The sequence below is a fragment of the Ruditapes philippinarum genome, unplaced genomic scaffold (genome assembly GCF_026571515.1).
Source record: "Ruditapes philippinarum isolate M1 unplaced genomic scaffold, ASM2657151v2 ctg1589_1_1_1_1, whole genome shotgun sequence".
In the NCBI taxonomy this organism is placed as follows: Eukaryota; Metazoa; Mollusca; class Bivalvia; order Venerida; family Veneridae; genus Ruditapes; species Ruditapes philippinarum.
Window position 1 is genome coordinate 297,379 of NW_026852705.1, and position 27,143 is coordinate 324,521.

Here is a 27,143-nt window from a genome sequence, read left to right on the forward strand (position 1 = left end):
ACACGAAATAAGCATGTTAATTTTCCAATATATCAAAATGGAGATTAATACTTCATACAAAAACACTCCGTGAAAAGATTAAAAGAGAACTAAAACACCCTGCATGTATGTGTCAATGTGGATATTACAAAATGTGGTGAAACGAATAAAAATGTTAACATTTCCAGTAATATGAACTGAGGCTACGGGTAGGCCTTTAATTATGGAGAATGCGAAATATATCAACTTAGACATGTAAGAGAAGTTTTCATGCTTCTGTTTCAGTTTTGCACAAATTTATTGATATATGCATATTGCATGTTTTTACTTTAGATCTTTAACACTTTAAGAACAGGATGCTTGTAACAAAAATTATCTAAAATGCTCGTTGTATTCTCAATTCAAATGAAAATTTTATGCAGTATTTCATTAGATAAATCATAATGTTTTTGTACTTTTCAGTATTGTCTGAAAACAATAAAAAAATAATTTCAAACATTGACTTCTACTGAACAACTCTGTTTTAATGATTAAAGTTTCTATTATTAATGTTCCAAGAAAAATATATGAACTGAAATGCAATCAAGTTCAGACTGAAACAGGTTAGGTTGGGTCGATAGATCAATGTACGTATATGTAACTTGGGGGCCAACATGTCTTTAATTAAAATATCGCTCATCAGAAAACTATTCCTGGACAGAACTTGTAATGGTCTTGGAATAAAATTAATGTCATATGCCAATTTAAGTAACTCAGGTATAGGTATTGTAGTATCTATCATGCTTTAAATTTTGTTAAAGTTTATTTAAGCTCCTCTGAAGTATATGTGCATCAGACTTGAATTATATAAAACTTGTGGAAGGCCACCAAAAGATCACTTCTGAAAAAAAAAAAAAAAAAAAAACTAACAAAATTAATGGTTTGGGAGATATTTTGTCAGAAATTGTGATTAATACATGTACATAATGGCAGCCATCGAACAATGTTAAAGCTTACCCCTGAACATTTTGTGCTCATATGAGCTTAAAATATACAATGTATACAGTTTTGAGGAATAATTAAACATTAAAGCATAAATTAATATAATGAAGAACTATATAATGTTATCTTCCTGTACAAAAACAACGTTCCCTGAGAGCTATAAAGTGATGTCATCATTATTGCGATATAATGAAAGTGCATTTTTTGAACATAAATTGAATTACTTCTATGTATATGATACCATACATGTATATATCACTGACCAAACATGAATCTGTAGCCATGACATTTCAGGTGTAAAATGCACAACAGTTTGTTAAGTATGTGTGAAATATAACCTAACAGTTCTTAACAGAAGAATGCTTGCAGTAATAAATTATTCTTTGGCATCAGCTATGCCACCTGGTGTTATGGCAAATGTTGCTTCACTCTCTGGTCTGTCTGGACTGAAATATTCAACAAAAACATGTGATAGAAAATTGTCTCAAAACAAGATTTTCTGCAAGTTATAATGCCAAATGGCTCTCTTTTACTTGTATCAAACAGCAGTAATACCGAGACCTTTACCTTTAAAGCAATTATATTCCAGTTAACATATGATAGTTTTTGTAACATATTGTATTGGTATCCAATTTGCAGAAATATTTTTACAAAATATTGATTTTCAAAGTGTATATAGGGTAGATAATTGGAAACAAGAGGGCCATGATGGCCCTGAGGTCGCTCACCTGTATATAGCCCCCCCCCCCACACACACACACCCATAAGAAGATGTTTCATGCTAAACATCTAAGCTCATTGGGCTTTTTAAAAGAAGATTTTTTTAATTTTTTACTATACACATATAGTTAAAAACAATGACACCCCTGGGGCGGGGCCAGTTTTGACCCCAGGGCTTTTATTTGAACAAACTTTGTTGACACTTACTAGAAGATGTGTCATGCTTAATATCTAAACTCTAGCTATTTGGGTTTATTCAAAGAAGATTTTAAGTTTTTGCTATACACATATAAGGAAAATCAATGACCCCCGGGCGGGGCCAATTTTGACCCCAGGGCTTTTATTTGAACAAACTTTGTAGATACTCACTAGAAGATGTTTCATGCTTAATATCTAAACTCTAGCTATTTGGGTTTTTTCAAAGAAGATTTTTTAAGTTTTTGCTATACACATATAAGGAAAATCAATGACCCCCGGGGCGGGGCCAATTTTGACCCCAGGGCTTTTATTTGAACAAACTTGGTAGACACCTATTAGAACATGTTTGATGCTAAATATCTTAGCTCTAGCTCTTTGAGTTCTTTAAAAGAAGATTTTTTAAGTTTTTACTATGTGCATATAGGGAAAATCAATGACCCCCTGGGGCGGGGCCAATTTTGACCCCAAGGCTTTTATTTGAACAAACTTGGTAGACACCCATAAGAAGATGTTTCATGCTAATTATCTAAGCTCTAGCTCATTGGGCTTTTTAAAAGAAGATTTTTTTAAGTTTTTACTATTCACGTATAGTTAAAAACAATGACACCCCTGGGGCAGGGCCAGTTTTGACCCCAGGGCTTTTATTTGAACAAACTTTGTAGACACTTACTAGAAGATGTTTCATGCTTAATATCTAAACTCTAGGTATTTGGGTTATTTCAAAGAAGATTTTTAAGTTTTTGCTATACACATATAAGGAAAATCAATGACCCCCGGGGCGGGGCCAATTTTGACCCCAGGGCTTTTATTTGAACAAACTTCGTAGACACTCACTAGAAGATGTTTCATGCTTAATATCTTAACTCTAGCTATTTGGGTTTTTTCAAAGAAGATTTTTTAAGTTTTTGCTATACACATATAAGGAAAATCAATGACCCCCGGGGCAGGGCCAATTTTGACTCCAAGGCTTTTATTTGAACAAACTTGGTAGACACCTATTAGAACATGTTTGATGCTTAATATCTTAGCTCTAGCTCTTTGAGTTCTTTAAAAGAAGATTTTTTAAGTTTTTACTATATGCATAAAGGGAAAACCAATGACCCCCTGGGGCGGGGCCAATTTTGACCCCAGGGCTTTTATTTGAACAAACTTGGTAGACACTCATTAGAACATGTTTCATGCTAAATATCTTAGCTGTAGCTGTTTGGGTTTTTTAAAAGAAGATTTTTTAAGTTTTTACTATATGCATATAGGGAAAATCAATGACCCCCTGGGGCGGGGCCAATTTTGACCCCAGGGCTTTTATTTGAACAAACTTGGTAGACACTCACTAGAAGATGTTTCATGCCAAATATCTAAGCTCTAGCTCTTAGGGTTTTTTAAAAAAAGATATTTAAAGTTTTTTCTTTCGGTTGCCATGGCAACCAGAGTTCTGCATGGAATTAAATTCTTTGAACAATTTTTAAAGGTGACCACCAAAGGAACATTCCTGTGAAGTTTGGATGAAATTGGCCTAGTGGTTTATGAGGAGATGTCATTTAAAGTAAAAGTTTACGGACGCCGGACGGACGCCGGACGCCGGACGAAAAGCGATCACAAAAACTCACCCTGTCACTTTGTGACAGGTGAGCTAAAAATGGAGGCCACAGTTATGTAACTTGACAGGGTCATCCTTGATAAAGTGTGAAAAATTTAAAGTCATTCATGCAACTCGCTGAAAAAAAGATTAACACATATGTACAGACAGTTTAACCATTATATGTCTACCTTCAGACTCAATAATGATAGTGAATATTGATGATACCTGTCATATATTTTACAAATTCTAGTTTCCCCTCTTCCTTTCCTCAAACTCAGCCGTGTTGTTGATGCATGTGCAAGGATATTGCCACCTATAGGCTTCTTTGGATCAACTGTAAACCTGAATGAAGAAAAATCATACATAATAAAACTTCAATGAAAATTCAATCTTCAGAACAGATTTTACATTTTGAAAATAGGTAATTCTACAGTGATCTTAACAATGATAAGTACAGAGGATATTGGTAAAATGTTTTGACATCGCAAAGATCGATATTTTTGTTCTGGGTCAGAATCATAATAATTGCCAATACATATAATATAGCACAATATCTCAATGCAATTAGTACAAATAATTAGAATAGTACAGAAAGGAAAGAGATAAAATATATGAACATAAACTCTTTAAAGAATGATCAACGTTGAGCTGCTACAAGTTACCCCAACTATTTTATAACCTATGAGTTAAATTTAAAGAAAGTTTTTCAACAAGTAAAGACTTTATCTTAATGACATAACATTGCCTGACATATGTACTTTGTGACCTATAATAGAATAGAGAAACAGATGATTGAAAACAAATACAGTAAATTTTACATTCAGTCTGTTTACAGTTAGATCATTAAATCTGACATTTGAAATACAGGTACTGGACAAGAAATGAACTTGAGTGCTTAAATGTGCTTAAAGCATGGAATGACACTGACATAACACGAATGCCAAGTCTAACTAAAGGTAGATGATAATCTAACACCTAGTTATAGGAAGATGTAGGCGTCATATTGTGCATCAAACTAATTTAATGCCAAAAGAATGTTTCTAGATATATTTATGCTGCATCATTGAATCAGAATTCTATAATAATCGTTCAATGTAAACTTTTGTTGATTGTTTTCAATTATTTCCAAACACTAACAGATACAATTTACAATTTTCTAATATCAAGGTCACTTAAGTCACGTTTTCTAATACATTCAGTTATAAATACATTTTACGTAAATGAGTTTTATCAGTAAACCAGTGAAAACAAGTTTTGAGGCTCATTTTCCCTATTCAATTATACACAAACATAACCCATTTAGTAAGACAGAATGATTAAGAGAACGGTTAAGACAGCTATTATACAAGAATAGGAAATGACAACAATTGTTAACATTTCATCTACTGAGTTAAACTCACGTCATAGCAGCTCCAGGATCTGATGTCATTTGATTGGTTATGAAGACTGCTACATTATATTCTGAAAAAATTAATTTGGTGGATTAAATGCCCAACTAAAGTGACATAGGACAGCTGCAAGAATATGTCAGACAAAATGGTGTAGTGGGAAAGACCAGTTAAAGAATTGATTCTAAAAGCAAAATTCAGTACTTAACACTTCTTGTACACTGAAAATCCTCTCAATTTTAATATTAATATTTACATTCAACTAAATCTTACAAATAGTTTTTGAGACATGGTGCAGATAAAAGATGATAAAAGCCCACTGAATGCAACAAATATGCTTTTCCAAATACTCCACCATTTGCCACTCTACTTGCCAAGGCAAATGATGGCAACCAGTGACACTGCCCATCAGAAGTAGGGTATTGCCAAAAGAACATCAAGATTTTTCCTTAGACATATGCCACTGATTGTGTTTTAATGGTTGCTGCTTTATTTGACTCTCAATTGATGAAAGTAACAATGTATTGTTCTAAATACAGCAGAACAATTTCATTACACAAATTATGTGCAGTAAATGTAAAGCATTATTACCCTCAGCTATTTTCTGAAGTCTGGACAGCATCTGTGCTAGTTTTTGTTGTCTGTCAGCCAATTCACCTCTGCCACTGAAATCCACTCTAAATAATGCCATGATTGAATCTACAATCTAATAATAAAAGAAAATAGTTCATGTACAAGCATTTTCATTTAAAATACAATATATATTTCATTATTGTTTGGATTCAATGCAATGGTTATACTGCATCCAAATTTATTCTGCATTTTTATCTTCTTACCCAAGTTTGAATTACCTCTTCAAATGAAAATATATACAAACTAGAAATGTGTCCATAGGACACGGGTGCCCCCACCGCACCACTGTTCTGTCAATCTTATGACTCTAGGTCAAATATTTTTTGAAAACTAAAAATCTTTTACTAAGTAAAGGGCAAGAACTTTACAAATACTGAATGAATTCACAAGCATTGAACCCCAAGGTGCATAAGTACACATGCTGACCAACATTCTTGTAAACTTTCAGGCCTACAAGTGAAATACTTTTTGAGCTATGCATGAACAAGTTGAAAATTGTAAATTTATACTACTGTAAGTCAAGGGCAATAACTCTAACAAAACTGAAAAAAATCCACATGCAAAGTCCCAGGTTCATATCTTTACAGTGATGTGAATCATTATTCCTGTAATTTAGTGATGTTGATCATTATTCCTGTAAAGTTGGTTGATTCTAACTCAAGCACTCAAGGAACAAATAACAACATAATGAAACGGTTTTTACTAAGTCAAGGGAAATAACTCTACAAATACTGGATAAATCCACAAGTTAAACCCCAGGTGCAAAACTAAATATGCTAAGCAACCTTCCCGTAAGGTTTAATGACTCTATGTCAAATCCTTTTTGAGTTACATGCGACACAAGTTGAAAATTGCAAAAATTTTCTAAGTCAAGGGCAATAACTCTAAAACTACTAAATAAATCCAGACGAAAATACCCAGGTGCACAACTCACATGCTGATCAACATTCCTGTAAAGTTTCATGACTCTAGGTCAAATTCTTTTTGAGTTACATGCGACACAAGTTGAAAATTGCAAAATTTTACTAAGTCAAGGGCAATAACTCTAAAAGTACTAAAAATATCCAGACGAAAATACCCAGGTGCACAACTACACATGTTGATCAACATTCCTGTAAAGTTTCATGACTCTAGGTCAAATACTTTTTGAGTTACTTGCGACACAAAAGAGAACAGACGGACGGATGGACGTACAAGGGTAAAGTGGGGGCACAAAAATATAACAATAAGATGGCCTTGATAACCCAGTAGATCACTGAACTATAATCTATTGCTTGAAAAAAAGTCATCTATTTACAATGCAGATAATTCTAAGGATATAAATAAGCAGGTGAAGTCCATAGTCTTCAATTGTGAGATTTTTGCACATAGAAAACACATAAAATGATTTAAAATTAAAGACCAAGGCTTTCAAAAATGTATAATATCAAACATTAGGACCTCTGCCAAAGAGGAGCCACACTTGATTTTCTTATTTCTAAGTAAGTTAAACACATTGGCTTTAGAATATGGCAGTAAAAAATGCTCCTAGAAAATATCATTTTCTTCCTTATAATCATGAATCTAATTTGTTTCTTAAAAATTAAAACATAGTCAAGGTCATTCATAGGTTATGGTCAATTTTTTTAAAACAGTTATTGTACAAATTTAATCTTATTAAATGAATCAAACATCTCTATTTTTTCATTCATCCCCTAACATTGATTTTAAGTTAAATATTTGCAAAAAGAAAAATTGTTACAGTACCAGAAGTTTGAAAACACCACTTTCTTCATAAAATTTAGCAGCAACATAATCCAGCAATTCATACTGATGTTCACCTGTAATATTACATATATAATGAGTAATTAAATATAACAGTGAATCAAATGTTCTTACCAGACCTGAAACCAAGGATCGAAAAGATTTATCTATGAAATTCTTATATCAAGGAAACAATTTCACAATGTTATATAAACTTCATGATAAATGTGAATGCCTAATTACTAAAGCAATATTATTGAATGTTCAATGTTGAGGTCATTAACATAAAATGTTCCAATAATGTATCATAATCTGTTTGAAAACAATTAAAACCTTTTAGTAACTTATCAACCATAAAACTAAAAACATTTTTAATATTTATGCTAACAAATGTATATTTTATAACATCATTATTGATTACAATAATGAAAGCATTACTTGTATATGCCCTTGCATAAAGAACATTGTCCAAAACAGCATTCTGGTCCAGATTAAATCTGTCAGAAATATCTTTAAGACGGTCAGGACGACTGGAAACATTAGTTAAGGAATTGACAAAAATATCAACAAATAACCCTCTTAAATGGATTACAATCATTATTCTGTCCATGGTAATGCAGTAATATTTTGGTAGAATTTTTAGATCAACATATTATGGACAGAACCCCTCTTCCCCTCCACACTCCTTAAAATGTGTCACTGCACATTTGATCCACCTGTCACAACCAAAATATCACCATGGGACAATAGCCCCTGATAGAAATATAGTCTATAAAAAAAGACACACTATTAAAGCTAATGTATTTCATAATTTCGTTTTATCAATATCTTGTCTGTTGTTTATCTTTTTGGTTGTGTTACCAGCTGTCAAGGGGCTATCATAATCAAATGTCAAATGCTACCAAACATCTGTGATTCACTTAATTTGAAATAAAATATCAAAGTCATACTAAAATAATTAAAGGGATATTAAAGGAACTCCACTGAGGTTTATAAGCCTAAAAACATAATATTTTAATTTTTCACATAGATAAACATGAGCGCTTAAAACAGAAATACATGTATAAATAAAATATAACCAAGAAATATACAAAAAATAAATTGAAAATCATATGTTTTGTGCTATTCTCAGTCCAATTTGAGTGAAAAGCGTTTAAACGCTTTTCAATTTTAGGTCATTTTTCAATATAATAATAATTATTATGGAAAAACTGAGGGAGCTAATGATCTGAAATTTTGCACATACATGTACCTTATTAGTATAGATCTACATCAAATGGAGTAATAAACTCAAAAAATTAGTTCCTGGAGTCCCGTCATGTCAAAAAACCTCAGTGGAGTCCCTTTAAGCCAACAGATGAAACAATATTTTTCTCTTCTTTTTTTTTTTAAATATATCCTGTTTAAATGAAGAATACAATGTAATAACTTTATTTGGAAATAATATTTTACATTGGTAATTATAAGATGGATAGCATCTACTGATCATTCTCCCTAATAAACAAACTAAATCACTTTTAAACACAAGTATGATGTCATATTATCATTTTATCATTTGCATTTCTAAAATATAAATCAGAATTACTGCCACAGAAGGATACAATGTATTTTCAGTATCTATAAACACCACTTTTCCTCCAGTATATCCGCTTGCTCCAGGAAGTTGAGCTGTGACTGAAAATATGATTTAACATAATAAATTTGAAAAATGATCATTAGATAACTAATCAAAATTATTTTCAAGCTGGCATTATGTATGATCCATAATTTAAAGTAAGGTGTCCAACAAACAATGAATGAAACACTAAAGGCAATCACAAGAGCTAGAAATACAAGCACAAATATAAATAGCAAAAAATTACCACAGAGTGTGTGTGACAGCTGAGTTTTCCCAGTCCTGAATTCTCCAAAAGCCTCCGTTATTGCCATGCTTTCTATTCCACCACCAAGTAATTTACTGAAAAATTAATGAAACAAGCAATTATCATAGTATTGCAAGCAATCCATAAGTCCCCTACCGGTAAGAGCCCAAGCAACATTCTGAAGGGCCATTGGCCATTCACTTAGGTTCCTATTTTAAGTAAATTTGTTGAAAAAGTTCTTTAAAAGTGATCACAGGAAACAGTTTTTATGTACAGACAGACGTACTGAAGGACACTCTAAAGTTATTTTTTAAACATCCCTGTTATCAAAATAAAACATTTTTAAAATCCTATCATGATTGAAGAAGTTGGAGTAAAAATTACCAATTTCTCAAAAAAAAAGTCTAAGTTCAAAAGGGGCATAATTCTGGAAATAGTCAAACAAATGTTGAGTGACAATAAGAAACATTTATATGAAGTTTGAAGTAGATACATTCAGAAAAAGAAGTTATTAAAAAAAACAATGTTTTTTTCATGAAAATTTTAAGTTCAAGGGAGGTAATTCTGATAAATTTTGTGCTAGAGTTGTAAACCTTGTCACATATGATGTGGTTGATGACAAGCAACTTATATTTAAAGTTTGAAGAAAATACCTTAAGAAATAAAGAACTTATAGTGAAAAAACTTAAAAACTAGAATCAGACATCTTGAAATTCAGTCTATTTGTTGCCATAGCAACCAGAATTTTCAACATAGGAAGATAAAAAAGGATGTGCATAAATTTCCATACTGCCATCTACCCATATGTCAAGTTTCATAAACATATTTTCAGTACTTTTTGTGTTATCACTGGATCCAGGTTATGTGTAAAATTTGCCATATTTTCAGTCTATTTGTTGCCATAGCAACCAGAATTTTCAACATAGGAAGAAAAGAAAAGGACGTGCATAATCTCCATACTGCCATCTATCCATATATCAAGTTTCATAAAAATATTTTCAGTACTTTTTGCGTTATCGCGGGATCCAGGTTATGTGTAAAATTTGCCATATTTTCAGTCTATTTGTTGCCATAGCAACCAGAATTTTCAACATAGGAAGAAAAGAAAAAGACGTGCATAATCTCCATACTGCCATCTATCCATATATCAAGTTTCATTAAAATATTTTCAGTACTTTTTGCGTTATCGCGGGATCCAGTTTTGTGGACGGACGGACTGACGGACGGACAGACGGAGGGTAAACCTAAAGCCCCCTCCGGTAAACCGGTAGGGGACTAATAATTTAAAATTGCTCTGACATGCCCAAGAAAAAAGTTAAGAATTGTCAATCAAAAGGAGCTATTTTGTGCAAATTTAAAACTTCCACTGTTTAATCAAATGAAAGCTATCTTTCTTTTAAAAATTGTTTTCCTTTACTTCTTATAATTATCTCATAATGAAAGTAATATGAAAAAAATAACAAATTACTCAAGTTCTTGACTCCCTGTGGTGATATTAAAGACTTGTTTTCTTTTATCAGCATATTCTAATGCAGTCAGAAAACCTGGGTCAATAAGTTTATTTGCTGCCTCTTTAATTTTTTCCATCTTAGCCTCAGATATACCTTTGATATTACAAAGTTTTTTCCTTGTGGTCATTTGTACACCCTGTAAAAATATGCTCATAGTTAACATTCCTATAAATGATGAAATTAAGGGAATAATTTTTTAAAAAATCAAACAACTGTAAATTTGGTAATTTTAGATGTCTAAAGATAATAGAAGACAAATAATGCAACAAAAATCATACCTTAATTGTACAGATGCCAGCTTGCTTCATTTTTTTGATGTCTGCAACATTCTTTTGTAAATATGAAACAAAAAATAAAACTACCCGGTATTATGGTAATCCTAAAACAAATATATTATAACAAAAGATATAGAAAAGACTTGAACATAGCAAAATGCATGATGTTTAAATCATTTAATTATGTATCCTCATACCGCATTTAAGGTATTGTGATTATATTGTGATACATTTTCAGCATCAGATACCAGACTGTAGTTGATATGTCTGACAATCTCTTTTCCTTTTGGTCAAAGTGACTATGACCTCTGACTTTCTGTCATAAAAATATGGGTTATTGACTAATCAAGATCAACCATCACACCATATCAAAGGACTGTAGGCCAAAGGGACTCCTAGTTATTGGTCAGGTGAACCATCATGAACTAACCTCCATGCAAATTTAAGGACCATAGACCAAAGGTTCTCTACCTATTGGACAGAATTGTTATACTGAGTTTATCCTTTCAGCCCAAAACTACAGGGGTCTTCTACCAATTGAGGGCTATCATCATATGGAAATACTAGGCTGCGGGCCATATTATTCTCTTATTATTAAGCAGAAACTGTTTTCATGTTCATGGTGAACTTGGGGCTTTAAACATCTAATGTGGGTTTCAGCGATTCAGAATTGGCTTCAGCAAATGATGATTTTGCGACAAAAACTTACATATGTACAGACAGAAGCCTGATAGTAACCACAGTAACCCAATCACAGTTTGCTCCCCACAATTTAAGAGAAGGCATAATAAAACACTGTATGTTCCTTGGACACAACTTTTTCAAATATTTCAAAAATCTAAAACAACTCGAGTAAATATGCATGTTTTAAAGTGACATTTCCATTTCTTTCAACTATTTCATGTAAGAGAGAATTTGAAAAATTGGTAGAACAGTTAGTAGATCTTCAGTTACTTTTAAAGGTGTGCTGCTTTAATCAGTAATTTTGACAAAAATTTGTAAAAGTTGAAGGGGCATTTACACAAATTTAGAATAATGCTCCTTTGTCTGATAACTGTGCAATTAATCAAAGTTTCACCTTGATACTTTTGAAATCCTATGATTTACTTACAATACCATGATTCTGAAGCAGATCTATATCTTGAAATAATGATTCCTGGAAGGAGAACAAGATGAATTAATGGCATATTCTAATATGTCTCCTAAATGAATATCTGAAAGCATGATTTATTGTATAATAATGTTTTGGTTAAACTTGACTTTTTAAGCTTTTAGATCAAGAAATAGGAAACATTAAATTCTACATGTACTTGGAGAAATCATTTTGTATCAGAAATATCATTTGCCAGTGAAACAGAAATTTATTAATTTTTTTTTTATTTGCCTGGACAATCAAACGTGTCCTCTTTTAGAAGACTGGTATTAGCAGGTACATGTTATCCCAACAAATTTTTATTTAGCAAGTCTTGCCTCAACATGAACTTTAAATTATTCATCTGTTTCTTGTTTTTATTTACCAAAATTAAATAAATGCTAAAATCAAAATGCAACCATTATTGACTGGACCAAAAATATCTTTGGTCCAACAAAAAATATCTTTGGTCCAAGGTCAAACTCTGCTGATCATTAGCATTTAGAACTCTGATATTCTATTACCTCCTCATCTTCAGCAACCAATATCTCCTCAACAACTTGATCTTCAGATTCCAACATCTTTGAAACTTACATGTAAATGTTTTTCAGCACTGAAAAATAAACATGATTAAAATGTATTCCAAAAAGGCACAATAATAATCAGTGCTCCAGTTAAGATTTTGGATGACAAGTTTTTAAAGTTATTTTTCCCCGGAGCACTTTTTGAATCTGTCCGCAGCAAAATCCATGTTTTAAAATCCTAACCCATAACCCTCTTATTAACCTAACCATTACCCAAAACACTAACCCTAACATCTTACCCTATCCCTAGAAGTAATCTGAGTGATTTTGTAGAAAAACATAAATATTGAAGAAATATTTTTGGGTAAAAAAAGGGTAAAATTATAATGTTAAAAATAGCTGGATAGATTCTAAAGTCAAGCCTTTTTCCCCAGATTTAATTTACAGTACTCCCCGCGGGTACCGCGTCCTTGCCCATTCCGATGTAATCAGAAAATTTGTTTCTTAACACATTGAATGCCACCAAATACTGTTTCCACCATTAAAGTGAAAATGGAAGTGCTGCTTTTTGTGAATTTGGATAGAAATTGTTAGAAATTTTTTCATTTCAAATAAATTCTGTCTTGATAGGAAAATCCAAAGATGCCTGTGTGCAGGCTTCTCGAAAGTTGCCGGACCGTCGGACATGTCCGGCAAAAATCAGGCCGGTCCGATATTTTTTTTCGGGGTTCCGGACCTTATGTCCGGTACGAATACCGGGATATATCCAAGACCGATCAAGACCGAGTTTTCTCCCTTGAATAAAAAAAATGTAAAACGAGTTTTGATTCGCCGTTTCATTATAAGTGTCCGATACATACGACTGTCAATAACCAAAATGTCGGTGTTACTACATTATTACGCTGGCAAAAATCGTAAACTATCCAATGAAGAAAAAAAAGCGAAACAAAAGGAATACGAGTCCAGGCGCCCGCCGAGAAAATTTGTGGGTAAATGGAAAAATGGCCGCTTTGATCATGAATGTTTTGATTTCCAAACAGAGTCCATCCACAGGTGATTGAAACAAACTTTTTAAAGTTTTATATGGGCTATATAGTATATATTTTTATATACATATATAGACTGGTTATGTAAAATATTTGATTATGTGACTAGCGCCTGTGAGTCCATCAATCTGGATAAACTAATGTTTTATTTAAGGGAATAAAATTGTGTTGCAAATCTTTAAAAGTGATCTCTTTAAAAAAAACACCAAGGTATTACCATATACATATATTTGGGGGGAAAAATTCGGTCAGACAAAAGTTCTTTCGGTCAGACAAGAATTGAAAGTTTGTCTGACCGAATGTCAGGCAAATTTTTCAGCAGTTTCGCGAAGCCTGTGTGTGTGCTGAAAAAAATTCTTTATTTTACCCCATATTTAACGGTTAAACTTATAATTTCATGTTCCGACAAGTCAAGGTCATCTGCTGAAACTGTAGTGACAGCATATTCTGTTACAAATATTATACTGAAGCCAAAAAGGGCCATCAATTAACATACCACGGTACCACAGTGCTCTCCGTATAAGCTCCCATTCTAAACATGGCTGACCGACCATAGATGTTTCTAATTGAAATCATTGAGTTATTCTATGAATGACATGTGTATTTTAAAGTCAAGATGCGACAGCTAAACACAATTCAATAAAATAGTAAATATAAGTTCTTTTTATTTGTACAATTTGCTGGAAATAATAAGAACAGTGGTATACTCGAACTCGGTATTATCGGCGCACCTCTATTATCCACGTATTCCGAAAATACGGTAATTTACATAAATAGCACCGCCTACCACCCTCCCACGTGAGTAAACAATAACAAGGAAGTTCACGCTCCATCAAATCGCTAAATTTTCGTAGAAAATGTCACAAATTCAGGTAAAATTTTTTCATTATTAATAAAAATCTATAAAATCCTAATAATTAATATGCTTATACCTCAACTTATTCCTTTTTTCAAAGCTCTATCCACAACAAATAACATCCGTCTGCTATCACTTTTCAATGTACACTGATGACGTCACTTTTTTTTCTATGGAAGGCCGTTTACGTAATAATTACACTTACATTATTAACCATCCTGAGCAGAGCAAGTTGTAGATCTGCATTTTTAGGTAAGTTTTTTTACTCTGTTATTCTTCTTTCAGGTTTCTCATACAGTGACTGCTAAGAGGCGTCTTTCTTTTAGTACACCACACCCAGTGAAACTGAGGCGCCAGTATGACCCAGCAAATCTTCAATGTGCCTATGATGCAACCAATAAGGGTATGTCTGCCTATCGTGCTTCTAGGCTGTATGGGGTGCCAGAATCTACCATCAAGGATAGGCGATCAGGAAGGGTTGAGACTGGGGCAAATCCAGGGCCGTTGAAGTTATTTTCATCCGAAGAGGAGCAGAGGTTGGCAGACCATATAAAGCACATGGCCAGCATTGGGTATGGCTATACTAAGGCCAACGTACAATATCTTGCTGCTGATTTTGCAGTGGCTTGTGGCAAGAAAATGAACAGTGACAAACCACTTAGTGACAGTTGGTTTTATGGTTTCCTAACGAGATGGGAAAATCTGAAAGTTGCAAAACCTCAAAAGCTCTCTTTACTTCGAGCTAAATGTGCCTCCAAGGATGTCCTTGATCAATATTTCAAGGAACTTTGCACCATTATTTCTGATAATGGACTGGAAGGAAATCCCGAGCGCATCTATAACATTGATGAGACTGGCATTAATACAGAGCATGCTCCACCACTTATAGTATGTGATGCAACCTCTCAGCCACAAGCAGTTACTTCCCCAAGATCATCAACTGTGACAATTATTGGTGGTGGAAATGCTGTTGGGAACCAGATCCCACCCTATTACATTTTTCCAGGGAATCGGTGGAATAGTGAATTTTTAAATGGAGCTCCTACTGGTGCAGATGGTGAAATGTCTGATAGTGGTTGGTCTAATTCTCTAATTTTCCAAAATTATCTTACAAAGCACTTTATAAAGTATGCAAATGTCTCATCTGATACTCCAACTCTGGTTCTTTTTGATGGACACAAATCATGTACAACTCTCTCTTGTTGACTGGGCAAGAGAAAAAAACATAATTCTGTTTGTGCTTCCACCTCACACAAGTCACATAACACAGCCTTTAGATGTTGGGGTATTCGGACCTTTGAAGTCTATGTACTATAGGGAATGTCAACTGTATTTACAGAAACATCCAGGTCAAAAGATCACCAAGTATGAGGTGTCTAAATTAACTTCAAAGCCATACTTGAAAGCTCTGTGTCCTGAAAACCTCATTTCGTCTTTCCGAAAGACTGGAATATATCCATTCTCAGATTGTACCATCAAAGAGTCCCAGATAGCACCCTCTTCAATTTATCCAAGTGTTCCTGATGTGTCTGCGGTTGATCCTCAACCTCAATGTCTTCAGTGTTCTCCAAGACAAACCAATGTGCCAATAAATGCCCAAGAAACTGACAAAGAAAACATTCCAGAAGGTGTACTTAGTCCTAGAAGTATTTTCTTCAGGTCCAGACCATCACTGGCATCTCTGATCCCAGTAGGAAACCTAGGAAGAAGTTTGTACCACCATTTCTAGCTGGTAGTTTGTCAAAGCCCAACAACATCACAGTGCTTCAAGTTAAAAAGCCAATAGCAAATCAAGCAACAATCACAGATAATTCCTCTCAATCAGTAAGATCTTTAAGTAAATCCTCTACTACAAAAGCAGTTCCACCATCTACTTCAAAACAACTTCCTCATCCAGGTCCTTCTGCTTATTATGTCAGCAGTTCAGAGGCTGAAATGAGTCTGGATCTGAGGATGAATCTTCTAATTGCTGTGTGTGCCATAAATTTTCACCTCCAGCTCTTAAGCAGTGTACAAGTTTAGTTATTGTGATGTGGGCTCAATGCGACAAGTGTCATCACTGGACACATTTGTCCTTCTGCACTGATGTCAGGGTTGTGCGGCGTCATAGTGAATTTCTATGTCCCCACTGCCAATATATACATTTAAAACTGTAAAAAAAAAACTGTTTAAAGACTGTTGAACTGTTTCCTGTTCCATGTTGACTTTATAAATATCCAGTTAATTGTTTTGAAATAACACTTTGACATTGTTTGGTGACATTTTATTTTGAAAACCATGAACATGTTGAATCATACTCTTGACTTGAAACTTTATAAATCAACCATAATATGTGTGTAAAGTACAGAAAGATAATTATTTGACGGTGGATAGCCAAACTATAAGGTAAGACAAGTCATTTTTTTTAAAACAACGGCTTGCCATAGTTGATCAATGCTGAATACGTCGATAATAGAGTGTTCTCCCTTTAGGAAGTTGTGTATGCGGTCATGCGTATTGAAGCTAAACATCTTTGACCTAGCTTAAGGTCTTCAGCGTACCCGTTTATATATATGACATGACGTGAACGCTGAAGATAACCCCGTAGGAAAAGTCCACCAATAATCGTGCCAGGAATCTGACACGCTCGTATTTATTTATCGAACATGCCACGAAGTAAAGTGAAGCATACCTTGATAAAACGATATATAATCTGTTGATAAGCCAAGGATGGACAAATAAAAATCTTATTAGGAACATAAACTACCTAATAGTTTCCGACAGGTAAAAATTTCGGCACTTGGCCACCATATTGCCAAAATGTTTGACCACGTGATTACGAGATTGACCTTTATGAACCCATGTGCCTCCAATATTTTTATAGATTACTTTTTTTTAAGATGTTGAAAAAGGTTATTTACTGACTGTTATATTCAATAAAATCATATTTAAATACTAAAAATTTATGAAAATAAATAAAAACATTATCTTGAATAAAAATATCGAAATCATGTCAACAAAATGTTCTAAATATAGTACACAACTCTATTCAAATCTGTTCCCGCGAATGACGTCATACGAGGTCTCGCGTGGCACTTGAATGTCATGGCCGACTGTAGTCGGCGAAAATTGATGTTTTACAGTTAAATAGGCAATTTTAATGACGGTATTAATATTTTATTACTTGAATTGGTATAGAACGATATTTAAATAATTGTTTTACCGTAAATTGCACAAGAATTGATCGGGTCAAGTGTATTTGCAAGTGAAAAACAAGAATAAATCAACTTATGTTATTCTGGTTAGGTTTCGTAACGGGTCTAATCCAAAACTTTAATGCCGCATCTGATGAAAAACAAAAATGTTAAAAAAGCGGCTTATAAAGTTTTGGAAGCCAGAACTATCTTTGACCCAGTTCAGCATAAACTGAATTTCTTACGGTAAATTTGTAGAAAAGATGTCTGCTTTTTCACGCAAAATATAAATTATTAAATCTAGCACTGAAAAATAACGCGTGCATAGTGGAAACTTTAAGTACGCCGATAATACGGCGTTCCAGGCTACCATAGGGGACCATCCTATCAAACTGTTTTTCTTTTTTGTTTTCTTTTTGCAATGCAAGTTTTTGAAATTGATTTTCATTCAAATAGCTTTTACAATTCTTTTTAAAGATAAAACGATGGTGGTGCCATTAGCTCTGACAAAATTGCTTCAGCAATATTTCTGTGGCTCTCTACGGAAATCATACACCCTCGAAAACCGATAACACGGAAAACGTTCAGTTTATACGATAGCTAAACATGGTGTACTGTAGCTGTAATAGATCTACACAATAAATGTTCTTGTATTAGATACAATTAGTGTGTAAATACAAATTAAAATTGAAGAAACAAGGTAATTTACTTCAGCAAAATTAAAACATCAACTACGCATCTTTGAAATTTTTCGTCTGCGATGTTGTTGTTGTTGTTATAAATAAAATTATGAAATAAAACGAAAAGAAGACAAAAAACGGAAAGAATATCTATCTTTTTTGAATTTTTCAGAGAAATGACAACATTAGAAAAAATATATACAGTAGAGCTTTATAAAGTTTTCATTGGATAATCGTAACGTTGCTGTATATACATGTACATGGCTGCTGTCAATTTATGAAGAAAATCTTCTTTTTTTCTAGAAAAATATGCTTGGCGTATTATAGATTCGTTATAAATATTTCTGACGGGTTATATGAATATATATAAACAGTTGTTTGCAATATAACTGTTTATATAGGATCAAATAACCTGTCAAAATGTTAATAACTAATAATATACCAAGACTCCACGGGCTTCTCCATCCCCCCCCCGCCCCCCAGGTGGCATATTTAAGTTGGCATATTTTCACTTGAAACCACCTAAATGTAAATGTATATTAAATTATTATTGAATATTACTCCGAGAATTTTGGAACGTGCTGAACATTATTTCCAACAAATAAATGAGCCTTCTTTATGTTGTCAATGTAGGCTAAAAGTTTATGTTCGACTGATATATGGATATCCAAACAATCAATAAATATCAACTTGACTTAACAATTTACCTGTCTGGGAGTGTATCAGTGTTAATCAGTGTTGCATCTGTCGTGTACTAAGATGAGCATACATGTAGTTTGAATGAAGGAAGCCGAGACTAGGTCTGACCGAAGCACCCTTGCTTGCCCGTGAGTTTGTTCGTATACCCAATGTCCGCCCGCCCGCTTATAACATTCTTTATTTAGGCAGCAACACACTTCTCACATCAATATAATGTATAAAATTGTCTCATTGGCCTTCCGTGCATTATTTCAGTATTTATATAAAAATTTTTTTTTTTTTGGTAATTTTCAGTAAAATTACGTTTTCAAATAAAATGGTTAAACATTTTCGTTTAAATTATTTTTTCACATGATGGTGACAGTCCCGGGGGGCCGTACTCTCGTCCCTGGGAGGGGGATGGACCCTCTTTAACAGGAAATACTACCTCCCAGCCAAGTTATATTCGAGTACAATGTAGTTAAAATGTTGTATATTTTGTAATATTCCCATAAATATGTCTGTCCAGAATTGCAGTTTGCATTTTTCATGTTTTTTGTTGTTTGCATTTCTTCTGAGATATCACTGTTTTTCCAAATTTTTAACATTTCGTTTGATTGTAAATATATTTTTGAAACTAAAAAACAGAAAAATGTGAAAAAGTCGGAATTGCTGATGTTTAGCGCTAAATGTTTAGCCCTTACTTTTTGTTTTCATACTTTAATTGCAATTCACAAAGTGTATCTGTGTTATGGGAAACAACCTTTTACATGAGAAATGTGTCATTGAAAAAAAATGTTTTAGGGCAATGTATATTCTTAAGTAATTTGCAACAAACGAGAAATTTACCAAAACTACAGTAAATTACTTTATCTTAAACTACACATAAGATACATTGTACTTTAGTGTTTTATTTACATCACGTGTGAGCCATTGCTGGAGTTAAGTTATGTATTGCAAGTGTTGAAAGTTGTCACGTGTCTCGGTGTTGTTGGTCCTTCGATTCGGGACACTTAATATATTAAACTAATATACAGTATTTATTAAAGCCGTGCCTGAAAGCTGTCGAATGTTCTCTATATTTCATGAATAGACTCTTACATTGGTCCTTAGCAACTTCCATATTCAGATTTATAATTTTCTCATGGTAGGGCAATGGAAAAAGGGTACTATAGTTGCTGCCAAAATGAATGATCACATCTTTCGGACGGGCTTTACTGACCTATAAGGTTTTGCAGTTGGAACTGGTACTTTAAAAATACTAGGTAAGCAAAACCGACATTGACGAGCATTCTTTACAGTTTTTTTACATACGAACTTAAAGTGATTTAGCCAAATAATTGTGGTTCTGTTTTTTTTTCAATGGTACATTTTTGTATATAAATGTAAATACCTTTGACGGGTGAAATATAAATTGCAAGATATACATGTACATAGTAACATTCGGAAAATATATAAAAATTAAATATTTTATTTTATTTCCCTTTTTCTTTTGGGGTATTTTGGTACGGGGGGTTTTGATTCCAACCTACTGGTTCTTTTTTCACAAAAAATTGAGTTAGCTCATCATGTACTTTTTTTTAAAATTTTGCCGGGACCCAAGTACCCCCTTTCTTTCTTGCTATTTATGTCATACATAATTTATTTAAAAAAAAGTAGTACGGATAGGGCCATGTGCCAAAAAAAATCATGTTTGTTTAATCTTTTTATCTCCGGCCCCAAAAAACTTCCGTTGCGTTTTTTTAGTATACCTTTGTGTTAAAAACTGATTTCCCTTTGATAAAATTAAAAATTTCCCGGTTTTGAAAAACCCTTTTTGAAACTTTTTGGCTCAGTATTTCCAAAATTTTTAAATTCACTCCCCTGAACTGTAAACCCGAGGGGGTCAGACGTTTTATTTAAGTGATCAAAAACAATTTAGCTAAAAGGGTAAATTTCTTTTAATTGAATCTGATAATCAAATTTAATTTTTTTACACGTATGCTACAGTGTAAAAAATAGGCATAGGTGAAAACCCTCAATCGGGGGATGATCCATGTTCTTGATTTAAATACAAAAATGTTTTTTTTTTTGTTGTTACATTTTTTTTTTATTAATAACACATAAGCAAAATTCTCTTTTTCCTTTTTTTGTTTTTCCCAAAAAATTACAGCAACCCCCCAAAAAACCCCCCCAAGTCAACCCGGGCTAAAAATTGGTAAACCCCCCCAAAATTCGTCTCCGGCCCCACTTTATTTTTTTTTGGTAAATGGGCCCCCAAAAATTGGGTCAGTGCGGCCCCAAAATCGGTCTTTCCCGGCCCCAAAAAAAATTTTTCAAAGAAAACTATTTAAGTCATTTTGTTGTATGATGAAATAAAATGATTTATTATTGATGGAAGATTATTAACTATAGAACAATAGTAAAAAAAACAACATGAACTGGCATAAAAGTGTCGGTAAATTTAATTGTGCCGATAAGACTTCAATACGCAATAGACTAGTGATAATGAATAATTATATACAGTAACATCAACAATTATATGTACATCAACATTAATTCAGATGTGATAATCAAACAGCTTAAAGCAATCAATTAACAAAAAAGGTATAGCTGTGAAAACAAATCCTTTAAATAAGTTGGTAGTATCTTTCATGTCTTTATTCGATGTAATCGTGGGTGTAAATGCGATAATTAGGAAGAGATACATAGAATTTCAAGTAAAAAGGTTTTTATAAATTATGTTTCCAACAATCTTTTTTTCAGTTTATTTGATTGTTTTTATTGCATACGTTCATCAGTATAATTATTTTAATATTTGTTTCGTTTTTTATTAACTTATTTTCAAAGAATATTTACTGTGTAAAACAGTTTATTTTGGAATTTTACTAAGTGTTTGAAAAATTGATAGTGTTTTGTGTCATTATGTCATTATGACTGATAACTGTATTGATTGTGTTAATATTTCAGATACCGGCCATTGTTTTGCGAGAATATTATCAAGTAGAAATGAAATTACTCTTTCTGATTTAAAGATCCTGTAACACATTTTTTTCATGGTTTTAATATAACAAATATTGGAAGTTCCAAAAAGCATTATTTATAAAGATACACATGTATAACAGAATTTAATATTTCATGTAAATAAAGTGAGGTAATTAGAAATTTGTTTTCTATAAATTCTAAGGGTTGTGTGACGAACATTGTAGAACTATACATTGAACATTGTAGAACTATGCATTGGACATTGTAAAAACAGTAAATTATGCATGTGTTGCTTGTTCGTTCATATTGAAAGTTTTTATATAAAAAAAAATAATGAAATATATCATCGTTAAACTAGCTGTTGTTGTTGTTGTTGTTAATTTTTATTTTATTTCTTGATAAAGTATTTACATTTTAAAGCAAAATAAATAATAAACAAATGGGGCAGGGTTGACCAGAAATAACATTGGTTTGGGGCCGGGTTAACCAATTTGGGGCCGGGCTGACTAGGGGCCGGGTTGACTTGGGGCCGGGTTGACTTGTACCGTTTCCCAGTCTAGCTGGGGTGGATCATAATCTTGTCTTGTATCCTACTTTTGTCTAGTTTAACTGTGTTGTTAGATTATTTTTTGTAAGATTATTTAAATAGTTTCACCCCCCCCATGAAACTGAGTATGTAGTTTTGTTTGTTTGCTAATCATGTGACATCATCATAGGCTAACCATGTGTTAATCAGGTCTAGGATTTCATGATATTTATGGACTGTCCGTAAATTTATAGACAGTCAAGAAATTTAAAGATTTTTCAATCCATAAAATTACAGATATTCAATGTGAAATTTGCTGATTTTAGTTTTACAATAAAATCCGCAGCTTAAGACAAGTTGTTTTATTGATATTTATATTTACAAAGGTAATGGGGTGAGTTTCCTCTTTGTATGATGATTTTGAAATTTTTGTTAAAAGTGAAAATTGAAAGTCATCAAAATGTACTGAATCTTAGCATACTGTTACATTTAATCATATAATACCTAACCTTATTCATTTTAACCCGCGGTTTTGAATTTTAATGCAACTTCTACTATTTTCTTACTTAATGTCTGTAAATTTACAGATAAGAAAATCTGTAAAATTATGGATTGTCCAAAAATTTACAGATTGTCCGTAAATATCATGAAATCCTAGACCTGTTAATAATTATGATGTCAGGCCTTGACCATACCACTTGCTGCCTAGCATTTGCAAGTGAAAGTTTGGGTCAGACGAGGAGAAAATTGATAAAACTTGAGTAAGATTCTCCCAATCCAAAATACATGTATGTTATTCAATTTTCAAAAGATTTAGATTTAATGCAAATGAAGTTTTTCTGTAAAAATTTAAACAGAAGGCTCAAAAATGAAAACTATATATTGACCTTTTGACTAGGTATAAAGCTTGACGGAACGCGTATGATAATCAATTCCATAATGACAGCAGCATTTGACACGTGTTCGGAAATGTTTTATACTTGGCCATGAGTTCGATATTTTACCATGAGTACAATTCAAATGAATTAAGTATTCTGGTTATGTTGAAGATTATACATGTATATTAAAAGAATGAAGAGTATTATCAACATTTTTTAACAATATGTAAATGGATAAAGCCAATTAAACCAATATAGACCGGTAAATGGTAAATTTGAGTCTTATGTTTAATTTTTACCAAGTTTGTTTGTCAAAATGTAGGACAAGTACATTTTATGAAGGGCTATTAAATTTGAAGGGTCAATCTGGGTGATTGACCCAAGAAAAATTCATCAAGGCCTGGATGTTATCATAAAATTGTGGTAAAAACTAATCAAACAGATTATTGAAATCTCAATGGAAAAAGCAATTACCATTTTTGGGAGGGAATAAAGTTAAGTGGATACAAAATTAGCGAAAAATTAATAAAGAAAAAGTGCAATGAAAACTAATTGACCTTATATTGAGCACTGCTGTAATTTTAGAACAGGCTTATTATCAACCGAATGATACTTTCAAGTAAACAAGTAGATTAGGTGAATAATAAAACAAAGAAGTCTTAAACACTGGGCGTAAATGATTATAGGCAATGTTTATTGTTAAACACAGTGTCCTATGTAGATTTCATAATTTCTTAACCAATTTTCTGAGAAGGTCAAGAATTTAGATGTATAAGAAATGGTTACTTCAAAAGCTTTCTGAAGATGTTAATATTTAAATCTCCTCAATGCTTTGCAACATCTTGCAGTTTTACAGTTTGGAATTGACTGTGACAGATATTTTGGCTTATTTTACAGGGAGACGAGGTTAATCCAAAAGCGTACCCACTAGCTGATTCTGAACTCACTCAGAAGATTTTAGATCTTGTACAGCAAGCAGCAAACTACAAGCAGCTGAAGAAAGGGGCCAATGAAGGTGAGAATTGATTTCATTACAAGATCATATAATAATGGTATTATATCATTGAAATCTGGACAACAGTTTGGTCTTCTTGAATGATTTGATTCACAATAATTTTCAGTATGCACTGAAACTCTAACAATCTTGTACTTGAATAGAAATAATGACCACAGTGGTGTTTGTTTAATGTGTCAAACATGCATTGATCAGCTAGGAACAATGATGCATAAAGGCACCAACAAGTATGGTCTGCTATAGGATAACATAGCTGTGGATTTCAACGGGGTTCAAATTAAGTTACTACATAAGAAATTCTGACTGGACAAATATGTCTGTGTGCTGCAAGTGTCGTTATTATTAAGTGTCATTTAAAGCATGTTATAAATAATAATATTGCATAAAAAATTTTCTTCAAATATTGTTTTTCTTTTCAGCTACAAAGACATTGAATCGTGGAATAGCTGAGTTTATAGTAATGGCAGCTGATGCTGAACCTCTGGAGATTCTTTTGCATCTACCTTTGCTCTGTGAGGATAAGGTATCATATGATAAACTACGCTTTTGTTTATGTTGGCTCCCCTGACTACATTCTTCTACATTCTCATTAGTTCATTTTAGTATGTTCAGCTGAATTTTAGGTAATTTGATTGGCCTATATTTGATGATCATTTATCATGTACAATATCAATTTTGGCTTTAAAACAGCAGTTCTAAAACTCAAACAATAGAGAAATAGTCCATAAAAGTTCCTTTAAAATTGTTTAAATTCCTTATTTTTTCAACAGTAGGACATATTTTCATACAAATTATCTCTTGATTTCTGTCATTTGCAAGTTAAAAAGGTGAATATTTAGATACTAATAAAGTGTATTAATTTTGTCTTGTGTTTTTACATTACAGAATATCCCGTATGTGTTTGTCAAGTCAAAGCAAGGTAAAGTATTTAGAACATTAGTACCTTAATTTGATTAAGAGATATTGGAATAGCATATTTTGTTTTGGATGCCCATATATGGTCTCAAAGCTTCTTAATTTAGGCTTGAATTTCCTTTTGTCGCATTTTCATAGCACAATTTCATTTCCCAGTTAAATGTAAGTGCATAAAGTTATTTACATGTTGTCTCTAGTTTACAATAGTATTGTTTAGATTTTGAAAAAGAACCAAAATACCTGTCTGAATGGATAAAGTTTGTATCTTTCCTTGAAGGAGAACAGACCATGCAGGAAATAAAGTGTAAATTTTTCTTTGCAGCACTTGGACGTGCATGTGGTGTGAGCAGACCAGTGATATCATGCTCAGTGATGACACACGAAGGTTCCCAGTTAAAGTCCAGCATAGATAAACTGAAGCTGAGCATCGAGAAGCTTTTGATTTAACCTGTACATTCTTGATAACAGCTGGTCCAACATCCGGATCATGTGGCAATGTATTTTTTTATCTTAAATGGATAAACTAAAAGGCTGCATGCCACAGCAGTAGTTAACTTTTTTAATGAAATCAAACGTACAAGAGGACGTTTATTGAATTGTTACTCATATTCTTTATATATGTAGGACTGTGCATATGTTTTTGAAAGCTATAACTGAATTTGTTATCTTTTTTACACTATTTTCTCTTCGTTAATGAAAGAATAAGAGATATTTTTTCATATTTGGATATGGTACAGAATTTTAAAAAAAATTGTGAATCCAAAGTACTGTCACTTAACATGTTTTGATGCACTTGACAAAGTGTTTTCATAAAAAATACAGATCTATGAACAGTATGAATCTGAAATCATGCTGCTGTAAAATAGAAAACTGATCATTTTTAACTCGGTTAACTTGTTCCATCTACTTGAAAATTTGACTTTAAAGTAAAACATAATTATGTGCATGTCAGGACTAGTTTTCTCTTATTGGTTTAGATAATATAAACATACAAATATATACAGATATATACATAATTACTCTGTGTATGATTTTATACTGTTAATGTACAATGTTAAATCATGTTTAGTGTATATTTCATTGTAAACTTTGATATTTTTTTGTTAACGACTTTATTTTAAAGATGTCCATAATGTACAGGCCTGATTGTTTAGTAATGAAATCAATTTTTATACTGGTCAAGTCTTGCAGTATTTGATTACTAGCATGAAATAGTGACTATAAATACATGTACGAAGGCTACATACTTTTACATGTAGTGTATGGTTAATTTTTATAAGGTTTCAGAAGGTGGGGGGGGATATTTTTTTATTATTTTATTTCACATTTCATCACAGAATATACTTTTTCATCCTATTGTGTTCATTTGAAAATGTGTACATTTATACAATAGACAGGCTTTTTGTTAAAAGCATTGTGTAACTGAAACTTCATTATGGAATAAAATTGACAAGGTAAAATTTTTGTTGTATTATTGAAGTCAAATCTTTCCAGTTCGAAAACAGTTTTTGTCAAACCTGATTGCTGTAAAAGATTCGACTAAGATGTCAGAAAGGCGGAATTGGGTTTCTAAAGCCAAGTGGTTATAAATCTTGACTTCAAACATCTTGTCCCTTACTTAATACCACTGTTTGTTCAAATTCAGCAAAGGACTTCAGTTTTTATGTTTGAAAGCTATATTCGGGTAGCCAAAGGAATGTCAGTGGTTCTACTCCATGCTGGCTTGTAACTAACATACTGTGCATAGGTGCATCTGAGGTCCTCCTCTACCAAATTATAACAACTGAAAAGTTGCAATATTACCTTCATAGTGTTTGCCTTACTTAAATGGCAGCAAATTTTTTTTTTAAAATGGCCTGGAAAAAATGTGTTTTGACAGTTTTCTGT

At 32.7% G+C, this 27,143-nt stretch overlaps 1 protein-coding gene across 1 annotated transcript; it reads right to left on the reverse strand.

Moving 5' to 3' along the window:
- Positions 1–1,063: 1,063 nt before the first annotated feature.
- LOC132721938 (meiotic recombination protein DMC1/LIM15 homolog) lies at positions 1,064–18,375 on the reverse strand. The gene is made up of 13 exons (XM_060706329.1): positions 18,310–18,375; positions 12,526–12,614; positions 11,981–12,025; positions 10,873–10,923; positions 10,552–10,730; positions 9,084–9,178; positions 8,823–8,895; positions 7,660–7,751; positions 7,225–7,298; positions 5,437–5,551; positions 4,858–4,918; positions 3,683–3,799; positions 1,064–1,406 (listed from the first exon to the last, which is right to left on the reverse strand). Exons 2-13 carry the CDS (start codon positions 12,580–12,582, stop codon positions 1,337–1,339), a joined length of 1,029 nt encoding a protein of 342 aa, XP_060562312.1. The 5' UTR covers positions 12,583–12,614; positions 18,310–18,375; the 3' UTR covers positions 1,064–1,336.
- Positions 18,376–27,143: the final 8,768 nt, after the last annotated feature.

Bases quoted from the DNA above. Each gene is read 5' to 3' on its own strand.
- LOC132721938 (XM_060706329.1), bottom strand. From the start codon at position 12,582: ATGTTGGAATCTGAAGATCAAGTTGTTGAGGAGATATTGGTTGCTGAA. The intron at 12,026-12,525 runs GTAATAGAATAT...TTCTCCTTCCAG, and splicing joins TGGTTGCTGAAGATGAGGAG to GAATCATTATTTCAAGATAT. The intron at 8,896-9,083 runs GTAATTTTTTGC...TCATATTTTCAG, and splicing joins GCTGTCACACACACTCTGTG to TCACAGCTCAACTTCCTGGA.